The sequence below is a fragment of the Vespula pensylvanica genome, chromosome 2, assembly GCF_014466175.1.
Source record: "Vespula pensylvanica isolate Volc-1 chromosome 2, ASM1446617v1, whole genome shotgun sequence".
Taxonomy (NCBI): domain Eukaryota; kingdom Metazoa; phylum Arthropoda; class Insecta; order Hymenoptera; family Vespidae; genus Vespula; species Vespula pensylvanica.
The window spans coordinates 8,178,055-8,197,804 of NC_057686.1; the positions used below are offsets into that span (position 1 = coordinate 8,178,055).

The window sequence follows — 19,750 nt, forward strand, 5'->3', positions numbered from 1 at the left end:
TCATTCCTCAATCCTACCGCAATCCGAATCCCACCTGTCTGTTATACTTTCGTCATCACGATAAACATATTAATTTTCGTATAAGGATAATTTTTCATAGATCTTTTACAAATAGTAAAAAGTTCTGAGAATCTAATTCTTCATCGTAGTACGTAGAATGATTAGAAAAAAAAAATGATTTTTTTTTAGACGTATATCAATTACTCAAAATCGATAAAAGAAATAAGAAAGTGATGACATCGTAGTACCTGAGCATAAAGAATAGTGGATGGAACATAGCTACGTTTATATTCTTTTCAAGTTGAGTAACCTTAGAAGAATTCCAGGAATAAGAGGATATAGCAGCAGTTCGTGCCAGCGCGCAGTGGTAATCGGAATTCGTAAAATATGCGGCACGCTGTCGTTTATTTCGAAACACTCGTAGCTTCCCCTGTTCCCGGAGTAACCTTTTAGGTACCCACTCTTGAACGGATCGCTGAATTTCGCATAAATTTTCCAGCGTCTCGACGAAATGCTTTCCGTCCGCTTTATCGTATTTCCTTGCAATTAACTCCTACCGTCGTGGTACGAACCAAATCCACGAAAGCAAGTTCATCGTGTCGAATCCGACAAACAACAAGCAATTTTCCTTGTCCCGTATTTTTCATGACGATAACTTAACATGATTAAAAAAACTTGATTCTTTTACATTTACATATACATAATATTTAATTAAATTAAAACCTTACAGGTAAATATTCAATTTATATTTCAAAATATTAGATAAAATTCACATTAAATTTTTACTCGATTTCATCTCACTTAGATCTACAACAGAATTGTTATAGAAACTATTGAAAATTCTAGACACTTGGGTAAGTTAATAATTAAATACCGCTATGTTATAGAAGATATTTATACGACGAAGGGAAAAAGACTCGTCTCGATATTATTCTTTGAACAGTGTAAAGAGCAACGACCTATGAGCGGAAGCCATCGAAGATTTAGCTATTAAAATACACGACAATCTGATTCGTGTTCTGTAATAATGGGAAACTGAACATCGCAAGTTAACGACTACGATTTGTATAAAGCAAGCATATTTGAATAACATGAAATTTGTTCCCATTAGCTGCTTTCCATCACGGTAATTATTACGGGTTAATTAAGGTAGAAAACAAACTGCTGACAATCTTTTACATAAACGAACATTATAATTAGCTTAAACGCGCACGAACCGTCGTAATTCTTTGACGAATTCTAAATTGTATACTTGTATTGATACTGAATATTCTTTCTTTCTCTTTTTCTCTCTCTCTCTCTCTCTCTCTCCCTCTCTCTCTCTCTCTTTTCTTCTTTCTCTTTGCAATTTATCTTTCCGGATTAATTCCATAGCGTATAATTTTATATAAAAGCTCTGTCTCGTCTTTTATACGACGTGATTAACAATTTTTCATTCAAGCCGTTTGATATTTTCGTCGAGAATGAAAATTCTTTTAAAATCATATATCGACAACTGAATAACATCTCTAGTGCATTTATCATATCTTCAGACATCTCGCCTCAAACGGCGAGATCATTTTTTGCACTGTTATAAATACCGCAAAACATACGTCAGTAGCAAAAAGTTTAATTGTAATAATATGCATGCAAAGTACAAGACTTGAACGAAAAAATATCAAATATCGGTCCGATACGGAAAGTGTTAATATGAACAAATATAAAAGGAAAATTTCTTAAAAATGAAAAAACCAGCAACTGCTGCTTTAAGGAAAATCGGGAAAGAGAGACCTCGCGAGAATTCATCGGATTCAAATCGTTGGAGAAAATCAAGAGTGGTATTTTCAAAAGAAAATATTAGGCACAAAGTGTAGAGTGAAATGAGGTCGAAGGATGAAGATTGGGTTGTCGCTTTCCGGCAAGTTAGACGATCATATTCTTGTCGAAGGAGTTGCTCGTATAAAAGGCGACATTGACGATAGAGGTGGTAAGTCGATGGAGTATCAAGGGTGGAAAAGGATGAAGCAAAGAAATAGGAGCTACCACTGGCGGAACAATGAACTCTGTAGGTTATGAAATATGCATTTCCATGCTCCCTATCGTCGAATACGAACGCAAAGTAGTAAAGAAGGTGAGTAAAGGATAGGAAACAACGAGTGAGAAAGAGAGAGAAAATGGGGAAAGAAGAAATATGTAGAGAGAGTATTAAGCGGTTTTCTCCTACCTCTCTATAAGAGGATGATGCGAAAGGTAATTGTAAGGAAACGCAAGGTCGACGACTAAAGAAGGAAGAAGGGTTGAGTTTACGAGAGAACATAGTGTACAAGACATGGAACGAGGAGACCACAAGGCGCTTAATTCCGAGAGCGTGCCGAGAAATTCAAAATCTTCTTCCAGTCGGCTGTTTCGGTAGGCGAAGAAGACGTAAGTCTGGGAATATGATCCTATCCTGTTTTTGAGAAAAATCTCAACAAAACGTAACAGATAGATTACGCTTTCATTAACAATTAACAAACAATTAACGCGACAATTAACAAAAGCAAATCTGATTTTCTTTTCAAAAGTTCCTAACAATCTTTGGAATTTAATATTCACAAATTTAAAATTAAACGCGGAATAATCTACATTTTTTATCTACAATCGATAAAATATTCTCGCGTAAATTTTAAATCATGAATTCCTCGGAAAATAAACCATTGACTTTTCATTGTCGTAACGAATAACATTGAAAGGTATTAAAATGACAAAGGAAGCTCTTGAATCGTACATACGTCGGTGAAAGAGTAAGAGTTGAAGCCACAATAAGCAGGCATCGCGAAAAGCTCGAAAGCTCTCACTGGTCAAAGCTTTCCAACGTGATTTCAAACGCAGACACAACTTTCACAGTTGCAACTTTTTGATTTAATCCCGAAAATAACATTCTCTTCTCCAAGTGTACATACGCACATCTAGGAAAACAAATATAAATAAAAATACACACATACGCATATAAATGCGTGGAAATATTCGAACAATACACATAATGCATTGTTACATCAATGCTTCTTCCTAACACAATGCTTGTGATTCTCGAAACAAGCGAATCGCCCATCTGAAGGCTTTCATCGAATGTGAATGAATAAAAAGGAAAAAGAGAAAGAGAAAAGGAGGAATCATTTCTATTCTTTTTCCACGCCACTCTCGCATCCGCAGAAAAATCTCACATCGTACAGAAAAATAGAAAAGAGCTCTTCGTTAAAGAGCGGGAGTGAAATCGATTTATATCTTGTACCACCGTCCGTTTAATGGAAAATAGTTCGCAATTGAAATTAACAAAAAACGTCGAGCTGAATTATTCGAGAGTATTAGCACTGGAAAGTCGAGTATGCTTTCAGCTTAAGATTTGATGAAGGATTCGAGCGCTATCTGTAATCTCTTTTCTTTCTTTCGTAGCAGAGTAAATATGAACAAAATGCACGTGTGATTATCGCGCTTTTTAAATATAATCTCTATGAAGTAAAAACAGAGAAAAATCATTCATAATATTACTGCACCGACTGCCGCATTACATTTGACTTTTTTGTTAAAAAAGATCATAAATTATTCAGTGTAAAACGAGATACCTATCACGACTGTCGTACTTGATGCACTTACGAGAGAGAGAGAGAGAGAGAGAAAGAGGGAGGGAGAAAGAGAGAAAGAGAGAGAGAGAGAGAGAGAGAGATCGAAAACATGGAAAACGAAGAAAAAGAAATAGAAGGAAGGAAAAAGAAGAAACTTGGCAAACGTGATAAGTAACACGGAGCCACGACTTGGTCTCCAGCCAATTCTACGAGCTCCTTCGGCGATCACGCGCGGATCTTATTGCCAGGAATCGCGAGATTTCCCATTTCCATGCATTCTAGAGCAACGTACAGAACGATCTTACTTGTATCGCCTCCGGGACCGCCGGATTATTATGTCGAGATTATCGAGGACTTCGAAAGAGTGACGTGTAAAGCTTCCGAGGTTAAGCTCCGTCGGTAGGTTCGATACATTCGATACAATTTCATTGCAAGAGAATAATCGAGAAAATTAAGAGATTTTGATATTTTCAAAATTTTTATTTAAAATCGTATATAAACTAAATAATTGTAATTGTAAAATAGGAACATATGTACGAATTGATAAAAAGTTTTCTTTAAAAAATCGATTAAACTCGTCCAAAGAGAGAGAGAGAGAGAGAGAGAGAGAGAGAGAGAGAGAGAGAGAGAGAGAAAGAAAGACAGAGATGGAGAGAGATGGAGTTTAAAGTTCCGGTAGATCGGAACAATTTAATCCAATCGAGTTCGTGCGAGCATGTACCGTGACAAATCTCCCGGCGTTGCAACCCTTCTCGCATAAGTATATAGAGGGATGATTCCCCTGTGTGTCGTTTCACTCGCGAATGGGACAATAAACCGACACCTGCGAAAATTTCCATATGCTGCTTTCCATATAAAGGAGTCGTCCTAGTTGCACCTATACTACTCTTCAGTGTTAAACGGCTTCACCACAACAAAAACGAAGGGAGTCATAATTTCGCTTCCCTCGGAGGTTCGAATCCCTTTCACGATCTTTCGCGAAAAGCAAACCCTTTTTTACATCGATGAAGTATATTCTAAATTGTACAACGAAAGCTCAAAATGAAACTGAGAATGGTCTCCTGGTTTCGTGTATCTGTATCTACGATGCCATAGTTATATAGAGAGAAAACGAAAAAGAGACAGCAATGGAATAGTATAGTTCAGTGGGACTTCAGGTAGCGCGATATAATGTCAGAGATATGAAAAAAGTTTGTGCGACGAGTGGCTCGTAAAACCCATCTTTCTCCTTCTCTCTTTCTCTCTTTCTCTCTTTCTCTTTCTATCCTATTAAAGTTGACGTAGAAAATGAAATAAAAGAAGTGATTCGCATAAAATTTCTCTTAAACAGTATAAACGGTATTAACACTTTTCCTTGCATTAAATATTCCGATAATACTGGGAGAAAAAATGAGAAAGGAATTTTTGAATATCTCTTCGTCAAAGATTTATGTACATCCAATTTATCGTTCATCCGGTAAAATATTCCGATCCCGCTTAAAATTCACTACCTGCAGGAGACCTTCGTAATTATTTCGTAGCGTAGAAAAACGGATGGTATAAAAAACGAGGAAAAACTAGGAGCAAGCTGGAAAAGGCACGTTTTCTTTTTTTTTATTTGAACGATGCAACGACCAACACACACACACACACACTCACGAATTCGCGCATAGACTCACACAGTTACATATTGTTGTTGATAAAAATGTGTGAGTATTTATACTACGTGTATGTACTTTCGAGCAATACGTGTGTTCTTCGCACGGCTTATCGAGCATTCACCGGACAATTTTTCGAATAGCTGTGTTCACCCGTACCACGGCTATATTGGATAAAAAACCACGGTGAATTAGGAAAGAGAGAGAGAGAGAGAGAGAGAGAATTGTCCTCCGAATCACCACACGACCCTGTAACTTTAAAAAAGGGCGCGAAATACGAGGAGGCGATTAAAAGCGGCACGTTGGCGCTAAAAAGCAGAGAAGGACGGCAAAGAAAATAAGAGGGGAGAAAGATAATCATGGGGATGGTGAACGTGAAAGATAAAAAAGATAAAAGTGGTAGTGGCGGGAAAGGGAGGCAATCGGAGCAGCAGTATTACGCGCATGGCTCGCAACAATTTACTGAATATTAATCCGAGCAATCGGCCGAATCGATGCAACTCAAAAAATGGACGGTATCTGCCATTAAAACCGATGACGAGCAACATGTTCGTTGAAATTTCCATAGGTCGCTATTTCTTTCTCTGTCTCTTTTCTCTCTCTCTCTCTCTCTCTCTCTCTCTCTCTCTCTCTCACTCGCTCGCTCGCTCGCTCTCTCTCTCTTTTTCTCTCACATACTCATAACTCGCTTTTTTCACAGGATATAGCGCCTCAATACACTTATACGTATATACAAGGTGTACATGAATTATAAATACAAACATTGCAAGTGGATATAATTTATTAAAAATATAGACATATCAGAAAAGTATTCGTACTTTAATTTTATAAAAAAAAAACTATAAGGAAATATTTAGCAATGATACCTTCGAACAAATTTGTTTTTATGTTATTCATAGCACATGTAATCGTATAAAATAATTGCATATCTTTGAAACGATTTATTTGAAAACATATTTATATTAAACCTATTTTGTTCCTTTTTCGATGATTTCCATCTGCCCATAAGGCTTGTACTTATAATTTACATACACCCTGTATATACCGAAAAAAATTCTAATTACGAGCGCGCATTCATCACTGCACCACGGCCGAGCTATGTGGAAATGATACGCTTGATGAATAGCTCGTCGTTCGAGTCACCGCGATAACAAGATTTCGTATTTTTCGCTTCTCTATATTCATCTCTCTTTCTCTTCTCTGTGTTCCTCTTCGACTCGGTACACATTGCTACTATTGAGACGCGAAACGATCACGTTTTTTGCTATATAGAATGAATACATCTCAGCCACGCATGAACGGTAGACGTTCACAGAGCCTCTCTCCCTTATCGATGAGAAATGGCTTTGATTCTTTTGTTTGCAAAAGCAACTACATTAAATAAGACATTAAAAAATGTTCTCGTTGAAATCGATAATGACAGTAACGTTGATACTTACTATTTCTTATTTGGCTAGAAATGTTTCTAAGAGTTTTACGTATTAGGTATTTTTATTTTAATTATTGAAATATTACATACATATGGGAGAATAAACGAATCGACAAAATAACTTTCCGATCCTGTTCCTATCGCGAAGGTTTGATAAAGATCTGAATAAAAAAAATCCTGGAGAAAGCAAAGTCATCGCACCATATCGAAATTCAAATTTGCCATACGTCGTCCTTCGTTGTCGAGCCGAACGGAAACTCCGTGAGAAAGAACGAATACGAGTTCCACGTCATATGCATGCACACATACGCAAACGAAGATATATCCATATAGACCATCTACTATCACGTCACGTACATCACGATGGAACCGCGAACAAATATTATTCCTTCGGTGGGTGCGAGTGTTCTAGTGGATTTCTGATATCGGTTTGCAACTCTCGAGGTTCGCAAATTTTTCTTTTCCATCACATTTTCCCTTTCAAATCTACACTTTAAATCGACTCTCTCGTTTAAAACTTGACGTTCGATTGAATCACTGCGAACGAGGATGGTTCATCGTAATCGTATTATTGTAAAGATTACACGTATATTTCTAATAAATAAAATCTTGAAAAATATTCGTCAATGATTCGTAAAATATGTATTTATTCGCTGTATACGACTTTTCGCCAGGTAAAGTCGGCACAGAAATATTCATCTATCGCATGATCCTGCTTATCTGTTATAATAAAGAATCTAATACGCATCTAATCTATTAAATACCAGTATCACTCGCTATCTATGCTTCACAACGAGAACCGAGAAATTTAAATGCGACTTTACACGGTTCATCCGTTCACAATATAATCGCGATAAGAGAATTATTTAGGACGGAAAAAGGAAGGAAAAAGTGTGTAACGAGGTCCGGTGATCCTCGCTTGCGCAAAACCACGCGCTGGGCAGTAATCGGGCTAACGTCATCTCGCTAGAAAACGCATAGATAGTAAAGGAAGATAGAGGAGTAACGTGATAGGGAGAGAGAACGGAAGACGTAACGGGAAATGGATACGGAAGAGAGAGAATAAGAGGGATATACGCGTAGCAAGAGAGATAAATATACAGGACGCGTGGTTTTACGCGCTTGCGAGAGTTGAAATTCATGAGGCGCAGGAACTGATATTTCGCTGAAAATGAATCACCCTTTATACAAACGGTCCGACGCACAGTGGTAACGGGTACACAATAGTCAGACAATAGGGAAAGCACAGTGGTTGCTCGTATAACTGCACAACGCGCTACCGCTGAATGAGGAAAGGGAAAAGAGGGGGAGAAGAGAGTGAGAGTAGGTCTGTAGGGGAATAAAGGCGGGGGAAATGTGAGACTACAGAGAATGTGCGAGGTTACCTACAGAGAATGCGAGTCGCTTTTCTAGCAAAACAGGAAAGAGAGAAGGCTTCGTTGTTTCTCTTTACTGGGGAGAGGGAAGAAAAAATAGAGGGAGAGACACTTGACCCTTTGAAGATACAAACCGAGAACCATATCCCTTGAAGTGAGCCCAATTAAATTAGGAGTCCATTAGCAAGACAACTCCCTGTCGTTCTCGGTCTAATTAACATATATCGAGTGAATCGAGTACAAACGAGCACCGTGAAACAATTAATTATCAAAAAAATTTCAATTTCTAGGGATATTTATTGTACTTGGATATTATTTAAACTTTGTCAATATGATTAGATCCTTTATGTCAAATCTTTTAATTTAAATCCTTTATGTCAATCAGATTACTCCCTTTATGTCAAATTTCCAATGTTACGAGATGTTCTTTTCTCGCACACGTAACAACGATCACTATTTAAAATGAAAATTTAATTTTATGATCGGATATATTTTTTTACGCGATAAGAGGAATTCTTAGAGAGCTTAAAATTTTACCTTCGGACATGGATGCAGTTTCTTTTGACAACAACGACTAAGGGCACTTTCTAACCCCGACCATACATATATTCAAATGATCGTTCCTTGGCGTTCATGAAATTTAATACCCGTCGATCGAGCTGCATCCCCTCTCGAGATTGCTCCTTTGAGGTCTGGTCAATCGCGGTCTACGTCCCACGGTGCAGGTTTATCAAACGTCTCTTCGAAGCTCCTAGCGACAGACTTTCATAAAATTTAATAGGCTGCTGACAAACTCGTCGCTTTTTCATCTCCAAGCAATTCACCATGATATAAACGACAACAAAGTATCTTTTTCAGATTTCTTATTTCTCTGAAATTCATCGTAATGATACGAGTAGAATCTAATCTTCAATCTTCATCTAATCTAATAATAAGATTATAAAAATAATCTTCGTCTGATCTTCTTTCTCTTTATCGGTTCGTGACAGTTCTTTGACAAGATATGCAATCATTCTCCGAACCTTTCTTTTCCTTCGTCATTTCTGGTCTCTCTAATCTAATTCGATGATATCTACAAAAGTGGATTGAAATGCTAACGAAGATAACAATGAAAGCTTTCTAATACCATTGGTATCCAATTTCGTTCGTAAGTTTCCAAGTCACGAGACACGTTGCGTAGAAATTCAATAAATAACCGGACGGTAGAGAATATTATAAAGATTGTTTCTGTGAACATGATCTATGGGTGCACCATGACCCGGTCTACCCCAGAGCTTTCGCCAAGTATCGAAATGTCGTCTGCAGCTTTCTTGTTCCGCGCGACGTTCCTCCTATAATGAAAATTCCATCAACTTATTTATTAGAAAATTGTTCTATGCTTTCTACGATTTTTTTTCTTTATATCATTATTAAATCATAAAACTTACGCATGCTCTATCCTGTTTCCATCGTATCTGTTCAGCAAGCTCTGCGATGTATTTTCTGTTAGAGATTTCGAGTGAACGCAGGCTGTATAAAAAAAAAACTCCACGTGAATATGCAAACAACTCGATACGTTATAGTGGGAAGATAAACAAATTTTGATATTCCGATAGGACTATCATTTCGATAATATCGATTTTAAAAGAATGTAAGATTCATTAGAAATGGTTAACGATCGAATAATCTTCGAAGGAATAAAAAAGATAAAATAGCAATCTCGTCACGTTCCTTCGATCACAAGAATGTTCAATGTGATTTCTCAACGAAAGGAGGTTCTCGCCGCGAGCCTTTCTAGGAAACGACCAACGCCATCCGGTTTGATACCCTCCGGAAAAGTATATCGACGTCGAGACTAGAGCGTTAATACACAAGGGGGATGAAACAGCATCAGACAGGTAAAGCTGTCGAGGTCGGTGCATTCAGGTCAATGGGTTGATTACCTATAATGTAGTTACATCCCTCGAGTATCGTACGAGCCCTAACCGTTTATGCCGCCCTAGTCGTACCTCGTCACCTCGTCCGAGCCAGGCTAAGACGTGTCACGTCGAAAAAATCGCTCTACTTCTGCGCGTTATTCTCCGAGGATAAATAGAACGAATTCGACGACCAAGAGAAGACGAAAGACATCTTTTAGTGCAAGGATTTTGCGGACTTTCGAAATAAATGGGAAGTATTCTAAGAAAAGTAGGTACGTAACAAATTTTTACTTTTTTAAATAATCAATATAGATACGTACGCAGAGTGTCGTCAAAATAATTTCTATAAGAGATATTACATTGGAAAAATAATACAAATCTTCAAGTACTCTTATACTTATTGTAGAATTTGTAAAAAAAAATTGGTTTATCGGCTTACTTTGAACCGAGACTCGAGAACCTAGGTCTTCCGCTTTTCGGGCGGCTGCTTTAACTATTGACCTATTCAAGACCTTTCCATGTCAGCCTTTCCACATGAATGCATATTTGTATGAAATGGAGATGCTCGCTCCTATATTATTCATAATACTTTTGTACTCGTATTACAATTGCAAATTAATTTTCGCTACTTTCACTAACTTATCGTTTCCCGAAGATACTTCGACATCGAACACGATAGACGTTAAAACTATTATAGATAATAATAACTTACGATTCTATCGTATACCCTGGCCGAGTAATGTCAGTCACATGATAGCGAATACTCTGCGGTTGTGAATGATAACGTCTGCTGGTTAATAACGGCACTAATTCTACACCACCAGTGAGCTTGTACACCTGGACCTCCTCGTTGTAGAGACTTCTCGTATCCCTTGACGATTGTAAATTCGATGCAATATCTAGAGAAAGAGAATAACGATTTCAACTTTTAAAATGAAAGATGTTGAAGAAAGAAAGATTTAATCCCTAGATTTACCCGATTCCACATTCGCATCGAAGAATTTATTCATGTCTGGAACAGTCAGAGGATCGATGTCTCTTTTACGAGATAGCTTCCGGATCGTCGAATCACTGGTCCACCCCTATAAAAGATCATCGAATAATTTCGAAAGCGTTTGAATTCTTACAGGAAGCAAAAAGTCGCGAAGGGAATCTCTCGCGACAGTGTTCGAAGAGAAAAATGATCGCCTAACCGTTCGTCGCACTCACCACCACCCCATCCTGATCCAGCTTAACTCGCGAGTCTACTCGTTCCATTCATCCATCAACGTCGGTCTAGTTAGTTGGCTAGTTAAAGTAAAGCTGGCCAGTTTATTAGCGAGAAAACAGAAAACCCACCATAAATCCACGGACAGTACGCGTTCATGTAAGTGAGTTCGCGGGACAAAGTGTGTATATAAAGAGAAAGAGAGGGAGAGTAAGAGAACGAGGGAGAGAGAAAGAGAGAGAGAGAGAGAAAACGAAAGAAAGAAAGAGAAACAAGATAGAAGATAGATGGACAGAGAAAGAGAGAGATAAAGGTAGAGTCCGCGTTAGTTAACGTAAGCTTGCTTACGCGCAATAAGAAGTAAACTTCAGTCGAAGTGGAGCTTGCTAATAAATTTCAGTTTAAACTTTCCGGCTTGCAAGCTCGCAAGCTCGCTAAGGCGCCGGTTGGATCGTTCAATTAGGTAGTAACGTGGCACGGTTATGTGTTTGCCGTTCGAGGAGGAGCCAGTAGATGCTTGGTTGGTTAATTAAAAATTAAGAGTTTGCTTCCCTACTGTAGGATCGTCGATGCAGCGAAAGCTATGAACCGATGCGAAGCGACGACGAGGGACCAATGCCAAGAAAACCGATGCAAGGAGAGAGGAAGATCGTGCGATTACGAGGATATTTCTCAAAGAAGAGGAAGATGCTGCAACGACCCAGAAAGCTTGGTAAGCTCGTGAATGTGTATACCTACTAACTTTTACTTTGTACAATTGTTAATTCGTAGTAATGGGATAGTATGCCTCGAAAAAAAACATCGATTCGTCCCTTCGTTTCTTTTTTATCTCTATTTCTTTCCTTTCTCTTTTCTTGTACTTTTTCTCCTGTGCCTCGTAACAGTAGATCTCTATCCGAGATGTTTTAGGAGGGATAGTTTCTCCATATCCTAGAGGATGACTACGACGAGTAATAGCCGATCTTACCGTCGTTTATCACTCGCTTAAATGAAATTCAATTAAGCTAACACGTGTGTGTGTGTGTGTGTGTGTGTGTGTGTGTGTGTGTGTGTGTGTGTGTGTGTGTGTGTGTGTGTGTGTGTGTGTGTGTGTGTGTGTGTGTGTGTGTGTGTGTGTGTGTGTGTGTGTGTGTGTGTGTGTGTGTGTGTGTGTGTGTGTGTGTGTGTGTGTGTGTGTGTGTGTGTGTGTGTGTGTCGATGTGCAAATATGTACGTACGAACGTATACAACGAATATCAGTTCTATGAGAGTTATCGCAAATAAAGAGGTAATTAAAAACGAAATTACACCGAGAGAGTTACTTGTTGCAGATTTCAGGAGATAACGATGTGAGAAAGCAAGCGAGCCTTCAACGGCAAAAGCTAATAATTTTATCCTTTACCATTTATACTGACGCAGTATGATTCCACGGTATGGCCGTGAAATAAGCGATTAAGTTTAGCCATTCGCACGGTATGTTGCGGTAATCGTGTTTGAGATTTATGATAGGAGATGAAATATTCATCTGAGAAGGAGCAAGCGCTTCTTCCGGTAATTATCACGCGCAAAGATGAATTTCTCTTGATACCAACGAATGTTCGTACGCATTTCTAAATCGTCTAGACATTTAGCAAAGATCCGTTTATCTCCTGAGAAATTTGAGATGTTGAAAAATTAAATATTTTTATAAACGAAAAATATAGTAATTTTTTTGACAAATAAAATCTACAAGCGCAGAGAACTCTTTGCTAGGAAGTATATGTGGAAGAGGAAGCTTCCGGGACAGCGCATTCACCGATCCAATCTGATTCGCGTTGGTATAGTAGGAGTTGCCTGAACAAGTTTGCTGGTACCAGCCGACACAGAACGCTCCTGTTCCCGTGACAACGTAATTTCGTCGTCGTTCTAGCTTGTTCTCTCTATACCAAACTGTCGTGTCTTTCAACATAAAATCACGTACGAACCAATTTCTACCGACGCAACAAAGTACGCTCCGTCACCATCTTCTTCTTTTTCTTCTCAAACTCTCCTTTTTCTCTTTCAGTTCTAACTAAACCGTTTGGAAAATCTCAGTTCACTTAATGAAACCGGTGTGAAAAAGCATCACGTTAATCATTTTATTTTCATCTTGTAACTTATCTCCGAGAAGAATTCTCTTTCTTACATGAGTTCTCAATCATCTAAATATCTATCCCATATATAAATATAAAATGGTAAAAAATTATAAATAAATAATAAAGCAATAAGATTACTCGATATGAAGTCGAAAAGGATCTGTTAAAACTTCTTTTCTATCGATCAATTCGTACCATAGATTCCAGAAAGTGCACACCCAGTAACTTCGGATCCCTCCAAGGAAGTCCTCCAGGACCAGGACGACCCCAGGGCCAGGACTGCACAGACTAAGCACGCGCCGGCGAGGCATATTAAGCAGCTTCACCAGGATTCGCTTCCGTTGACTATGTACAACATAACCGTGTCGGTGTACACCTACTATGCGAAATCGTTGTTTCGTGCAAGAACGCGTGCTTATGTTAGCTACGTGCACTCGCAAGCTCGTGCAACGAGCTCGCTCCTCTTGGGAACTCCTAGCAAGTAGGAGGAAAGGCGTTTCCTCCAGAAATCCTCTTTATTGTTATCTTCTATGCATCCTCTACAAGCTTCACCACATGATTTCTACATATGTTGCACTTTGAATATTATACCTTCAAATTTCGCACCATTTTCGGCTATATCTATGTAACGAACATCTCTTCAAGATTATTTTCGTATTCGATTCGTATAGTTCCTGTTTACTATAAACTATATGAGATATCTCCCAATAAGGAACTACAGATTAGATTATAATTCTCATCGTTTATCAAACGAAACGAACCCATGATTATGTCCATGGAACTCTTTACGCACGTTTGACTGATAACGACCTGATGTGCCGCACACAAATGTAATCATGTAAAACTAGACATATCCGAAAATTAATATAACATACAACGAACTGTATTAATCATTTTCACGATTATTCTTAACCGATCCCGAGAGAAATTTATAATTAAATCTGCCCGTGATGAGTAATGCACGGTATCGAATTTAATTTGCTAAAAGCACGATCGGCTAATTTTCATGGAATAAATGGTTTATGTTTTTAAATTTACTCTGTGGTTTCTATTCGATCAGGATAGATTCACTTTGATATCCGTTCGAAAATTCACATTGACGTATCGATCTCTTTCGTTTCACAGGAAAAAGGCTTTCTACGTGATCGGTGAAGTCGGGCGTGCATCCAAAATTTGACCGAAAGGGATCGAGAATCAAGCTTTACCGTTCTCCTCTTTCTCTCTTTCTCCTCCTCCACCATCTCCTGATCTCTCGATTCTCACTCTTTCGCTCCTTTTCTCTTTAAATTATTGCCACTGCAAAAATGTATCGTTTTCATCTACAAGGAAAGTCCATTACGAATTTTTCTGCAGCTCACTCACAAAGGTACTGATTCGTAACAGATACGATATAAAAGAGAAATGATTTTTCTCTTAAATTAAAAAAAATATATAGGACAAATATATATAGTATGTGTGTATGTGTATGTATATATAGTATGTTTATATATATATGTGTGTGTATAGGTATATATATCCTATATATGTACGAGATCTGTTATTTAAATGGGAACACCTGAATGTCTTTTCTTTGCTTACATTTTTATGAAAAAGAATCAAAGAAATCTAGCTTAAGAGATATTTCTTTATATTAAAAAAAGTACCATCGTCTATTCATAATAAAGATATTGAGAAATTTCTATTCAAATATCTCACTGCGTTTATGTGGATCGTAAATTACAAAAGCTTTTAATATCGACTTTGATCATTTCGACAAAATAGTGAATTCAAAGGAAACGAGATACCACGTTAGTCGCTTATGAAAGCTCTTCCAATGAAATAGTCTTTGGCATAGATATTGAAATGAATCGTGTCACAATCGGTTTTCGATTGGTCTTCGTTGAAATTCAGAGGTCAGAGGTATACGGAACACCTTCAAAAGGATCGTACACGCAAACCCACACGAGCATATTATCAGTACAAACGTTGGCAAACTTGTATTGATCCATCGCGAAGGTTTCTCTCTTATACCTTTTTGAGTTTTGCGATAATAATCGTTTTTATAATTGCGAGGATGAGTTTACATAACTCTTCTGCGATTTAATATTGAAGGTACTCATAGTAGACTTTTAAAAAGACACTGAATAACATATTCAATCCTCGTAATAATTTTACATATCATTTTATATGCATCCAGAGCAAAAGAGAAAAAGAGAAAGAATCTAGTGCAGAATTTAAAATTATAAATAAGCATGCATCTTAGATCGAGTCTTCTTTCGTTTACCTGACCAGCCATATGACTCTTGACGGGTTCCAATGGCTCCAGAAGAACGTTTTTCTTTCTTAAGGTTGCTGGGCACGGAGCACCACCGCCTGGTTTACCCCAAGGCGAGTAGTTCTCCAGAATCTCTCGCAACTGCAAAGAAAATTAAGGAAAACTTCGTGATGGTCGCTCTACTATCGCTCTCTTTCTCAGGCACTTTTTTTTTCTTCGCTCGTTGGTAGGAGTTTCGCAATAACGTAGAAAGGAAGAGAATAGATAAAGAGAAGCTTCGTAATATCGTATCTTCTTTCTTTCTTTTTCTTCATCGCTTTATCAGACCTCCGATTTTATGTATTATCGTTCTAGATATTATCGTTCGTGCGTTCGCAAATTTACCTCGTCTCTCTATCGATCCGCTTTCGAGCTTGAGAAAACATTGACAGATATAACATCGATAAATTTAACCTAAGATATGCATCTAGCGAGGCCGAATGGTCTCTCGATGTACAATCAAGTTCGGGGATGGTTTACGTCAGCGGCGTATCCTTCGTGGCATGTTTCTCGGAATTGTTCGTTCGGATTATGCAAATGAAGTCCGGCAGGAATTCCGAAAGCATCCTTGTCGATCGTTTTCGACGTCGTTACCATTTCATACGGGGCACGAACTTGCGTGTCTTAGGAACGATCGGAACAGAATCGAATATGCAATGAGTCTCGAAAATATCTGTGTCGAACGGGTAGATATGTATGCATCAAACCATCTATATAGTGCCATCGTAAAGCTCGTTAATGAGGACATTTTTATATAAACACATACGTAAAAACATTGGCGAATTTTTCAATAAATTTCTAAATCATCAATAAATTTTAACGTGGACAGAGAAATAAAATCGAGTAGAGTACCATTTTTATTCTGCGATAAATCAAAAGAGAGTAAAAAGAATTTATGGCTTTCTATCGTTAAAAAAAATGAGCTGCGAAGGGAGGAGTTCTCAAAAGGGTGCTATGGCCAAAGGATAGTGACGTAAATGGCACTCGAAATCGGTCAATAGCTAAACTTTTCTTTACGACGAAACGATCCAGTCCTTAGACATACTTCTCGTTGTTCTCGATGTTTTTGACGTAGAAACTCCTCCTTCCGGTGCTTCCACATAGCCGTGCCCTCTTGAACGAGTTGTCTTTCTCGTTCTTTGCTCTCGGCATCCTTGATTTCCGGTACATACGTCGTCTCAAAATATTCTCCTGCCATATCCACGCGGCCATTCGACACACCCCTTCGAAGAAAATAAGAAAATAATCGAGAAAAATGCGGAAAAATGTTTTTTATGAATATATTGCTTATACAACCAAAGAAATAATAAATATTAATAAGAATCACGTTTTGCTGCGCGTATATCGTCTTTCGAGAAATTATAGGACTGATTAAACGATTGATTAGAACGGTGCATAAAAAAGTAGTAGGAGTAAAAAAAAAACTAGACGATGTATACATTGCGTGATATTAGTTATTCGTCACTTCGTATAAATGTATATGCGCTTATTAAATACATTCCACCGCATAGAATATATATCGCATTTTCTGCGAACCCAGTGGCATAGAATTTTGTGCATTTATTGTATGCGATGATATCTCAATTTGATTGGAAATGTCCCAAAATTTCGAAACAAAATTAAGAACGATCATATTAAACTTTTCTTTTACTAAATCTTCGTATCTCTTTTAACTGATATTATTTAAACTATTTTTGAATGTTCGTGTTTTAAATTCGGATATGAAGAATATGGAAATACTTACACGAAACAGGCACGAAGAGTTTTACGTATTGATAAAAGAATTCCTAAGTAAGCCGATGAAACACGAACGGGTGAAAAGTCTTTTGAAGTAGATTACATTCTTAGGTTGAAAGGATTGCTCACCTGGTAAGGAAGAAGCACGCGACTGGTTCGCTTGCGTGGATAGGTGCTTTCGACGAAGCTGCAGCCTATTTGTAGTAGTTGCGTCGTCGCCCCCGCCGCCAGCACATGCCACGGCCTTCGCTATGGATTACATTGTGAAGGAACGTCGTAACTAAGCTCACCCCTACGCTTTTTTCGACCTTCAACTCTCGACCTCCATTCTTCAGGATCGTGCCCATTCGAATAGAAACCTTTTTAAAAATGACAGCGTTACAAAATCGTTTTCTTTTGTGTCACATTTTCTACAATACTTCCAACGTTATTAATAGTTTTATTTACATCAATTTATCTTTATAAATATTATTTAATTTCGAAACTATACATTGCCATTGTCCTACATTTTTTTGAATAATTTATCAATATGTTTATTAACAATGAATCTTATCTGTTGCCATATAATAAATTATGTTTAAATTCGTTGATATATCTAAACTAGAATTTATCAATAATTTACTTATGTTATTATATAAAATTATATAATATTCGTCTGAGTTAATAGATATGTAAAAGTTCGTCAATGGCTGAATAAGTATCTATTGAAAAAGTCAACGATTTACTAGGTATTTAAAAATTCGTCAATGATCGTTCATTTATATCTACGATTAAAATTCGCTAATAATTTAATTAGTATCGACAATTAAAGTTCATAAATAACTTAGTAGATATCTATGACAAAAATTTGTCAATGAATCAGGAGGTATCTACGGGAAAAATTTATCAACGATTTAACAAATATCTATATAAGAACTTATTAATAACAAACGTGATAATTGATTAAAACCTAGTTATTATTTAAAAAATGTATCGTCTGGTTAAAAATGCCTTTAAATAAACCTAATCTTTAATTGAAAACTTTTTAAAACAGATCTTTATAATTGATAGTGATTTTATTGAAGAAAATACAAGAGAATCTTATATTCTGAATAATTATATAATTGATTTGCACTTGATATTACATACCAGTAAAATGTAAACATAAATATTATCATATATTATTTTAAAAACAGTTATTATTAATTTTGAGATTTAAATAACAATCTGCTTAATCATAGATATAAGAAAATGTTTTTTAATCTTACTATTAAAAAGCAAATGTTATATTATGTTTTTATTCCAGCAAGCGATGCTTTGACTTGAGCTTGCTGGAACATTTGCTGCAATTTTTCAAGGGTTTCCCTGTGAACATCCTGTTTCTTATCCAAAGTAGTTATTAATTCTTCTGTACGCTTCCTATAAAAGTAATTTATTTTATGTTATTATAAATTTATATTATAAATAAACTTTTTATTATAAATATCTTTATTTCTTATTATAAATAAACTTTATTCAGTCATTGACTTACAATTCAGACGATATATAGTCCATACGTTTAGTGACATTTTGTTTAGCTTCCTCTAAATATTGTTTTATAAGACATGGTCCAATTAATTTAAAAACTTCATCTTCAGACTTCAAGAGATCTAATTCCTTTTTAACGGCAATGTTTTCATTCAACTGCCCATCTAGTATTTGTCTTGTACGAAGTGCTTTGTTATAATCTAATAGAAAGAAAATCTAATTAAAATAAATTCATGAAAAAATTATATAGACATAACTTTGCTTACACTTATCTTAAAAATATGTAAGAAGATTACTTATTTTTCTTACCTTTTTGAACTTGATTAAATTTATCTATTTCAGCTTGAAGCTTCTTCTGAATTTCTTCTACCATTTTTACTGAAAATATTTTAGTAAATAAATATTGAACATGTTAAAAATATGATTACATCAATAATCATCATCATTGGTTACTTTATATCAATATTAAAATAATGACAATATACAATTGCAATTAAAATGAACATTTTTGCAATAATAACTTTACAAGACAATATAAGCCTTTGTAATATATCAAAATGTAAACGTTATTACACATAAAGACATTAGTATGCAATATATTTAAAGAATGTATTAAGAACAATAAAAATCAAATCGATATTGTTTTAAGACTTCACTCATTAATATGATATTTACAAGAAAATATTACTTACAGTAGAATAGTCTTACCAAATTAGATAACTGTGTAAATTATAGGCTATGTCTTTTCTTAAATAAGAATCCTATTATTCTGTCGTACGAAAGCGCCACCTTCGTTTAACACTCATAACTTACTTACATGTGAACTAAGCTTAAACAGGTTTACCACCCGATGCTTGAGTTTAGGGAAATTTTGAAAATTTTTTAAAGATAAATCTTATATAGACTTAAAGATAATCTTATGTAGACTATAAAAAAATTTCTTACCAAAATTTATGCATAATGTATTTTTACGCATACAAATTCATAGCCATT

General features: G+C 36.4%; 2 protein-coding genes and 1 long non-coding RNA gene across 7 annotated transcripts; 1 reads left to right on the top strand and 2 right to left on the bottom strand.

The window, feature by feature from the left end:
- Positions 1-5,859: 5,859 nt before the first annotated feature.
- Positions 5,860-18,204, bottom strand: LOC122627014. Of its 4 annotated transcripts, XR_006326774.1 has the most exons (9): positions 17,381-18,204; positions 16,560-16,737; positions 15,485-15,616; positions 13,417-13,509; positions 10,898-11,003; positions 10,634-10,820; positions 9,451-9,532; positions 8,561-9,354; positions 5,860-8,476 (listed from the first exon to the last, which is right to left on the bottom strand). XR_006326774.1 is itself a non-coding variant. In XM_043807731.1 (8 exons), exons 2-8 carry the CDS (start codon positions 16,710-16,712, stop codon positions 9,208-9,210), a joined length of 900 nt encoding a protein of 299 aa, XP_043663666.1. In that variant the 5' UTR covers positions 16,713-16,737; positions 17,381-18,204; the 3' UTR covers positions 5,860-9,207. The 4 variants fall into 4 exon arrangements, 3 of the variants coding, with proteins under 3 accessions (XP_043663666.1, XP_043663668.1, XP_043663669.1); XM_043807731.1 differs by having other exon boundaries at positions 5,860-9,354; XM_043807733.1 differs by having other exon boundaries at positions 5,860-9,354; positions 17,259-17,396.
- On the top strand, positions 9,666-14,258 carry LOC122627016. Its single transcript, XR_006326775.1, has 3 exons — positions 9,666-10,193; positions 11,690-11,840; positions 13,422-14,258. It is a non-coding gene; the product is annotated as an uncharacterized LOC122627016 (long non-coding RNA).
- Positions 18,205-18,331: 127 nt separating the features above from the next.
- On the bottom strand, positions 18,332-19,560 carry LOC122627015 (prefoldin subunit 6). Of its 2 annotated transcripts, none has more exons than XM_043807735.1 (4): positions 19,450-19,560; positions 19,067-19,135; positions 18,762-18,957; positions 18,332-18,649 (listed from the first exon to the last, which is right to left on the bottom strand). In XM_043807735.1, exons 2-4 carry the CDS (start codon positions 19,128-19,130, stop codon positions 18,520-18,522), a joined length of 390 nt encoding a protein of 129 aa, XP_043663670.1. In that variant the 5' UTR covers positions 19,131-19,135; positions 19,450-19,560; the 3' UTR covers positions 18,332-18,519. The 2 variants fall into 2 exon arrangements, with proteins under 2 accessions (XP_043663670.1, XP_043663671.1); XM_043807736.1 differs by having other exon boundaries at positions 19,466-19,546.
- Positions 19,561-19,750: the final 190 nt, after the last annotated feature.

What these genes read in the sequence shown, in the direction of transcription:
- LOC122627015 (XM_043807735.1), bottom strand. Translation starts at nt 19,130, where the DNA reads ATGGTAGAAGAAATTCAGAAGAAGCTTCAAGCTGAAATAGATAAATTT. An exon ending in ATTTAATCAAGTTCAAAAAG is followed by an intron (nt 18,958 to 19,066) that starts GTAAGAAAAATA and finishes TCTTTCTATTAG; the next exon opens with ATTATAACAAAGCACTTCGT. An exon ending in GACTATATATCGTCTGAATT is followed by an intron (nt 18,650 to 18,761) that starts GTAAGTCAATGA and finishes TTACTTTTATAG; the next exon opens with GAAGCGTACAGAAGAATTAA.
- LOC122627014 (XM_043807731.1), bottom strand. Translation starts at nt 16,712, where the DNA reads ATGGCAGGAGAATATTTTGAGACGACGTATGTACCGGAAATCAAGGAT. An exon ending in CGATGCGAATGTGGAATCGG is followed by an intron (nt 10,821 to 10,897) that starts GTAAATCTAGGG and finishes CTCTTTCTCTAG; the next exon opens with ATATTGCATCGAATTTACAA. An exon ending in CCAGGGTATACGATAGAATC is followed by an intron (nt 9,533 to 10,633) that starts GTAAGTTATTAT and finishes TTTTTTATACAG; the next exon opens with CCTGCGTTCACTCGAAATCT.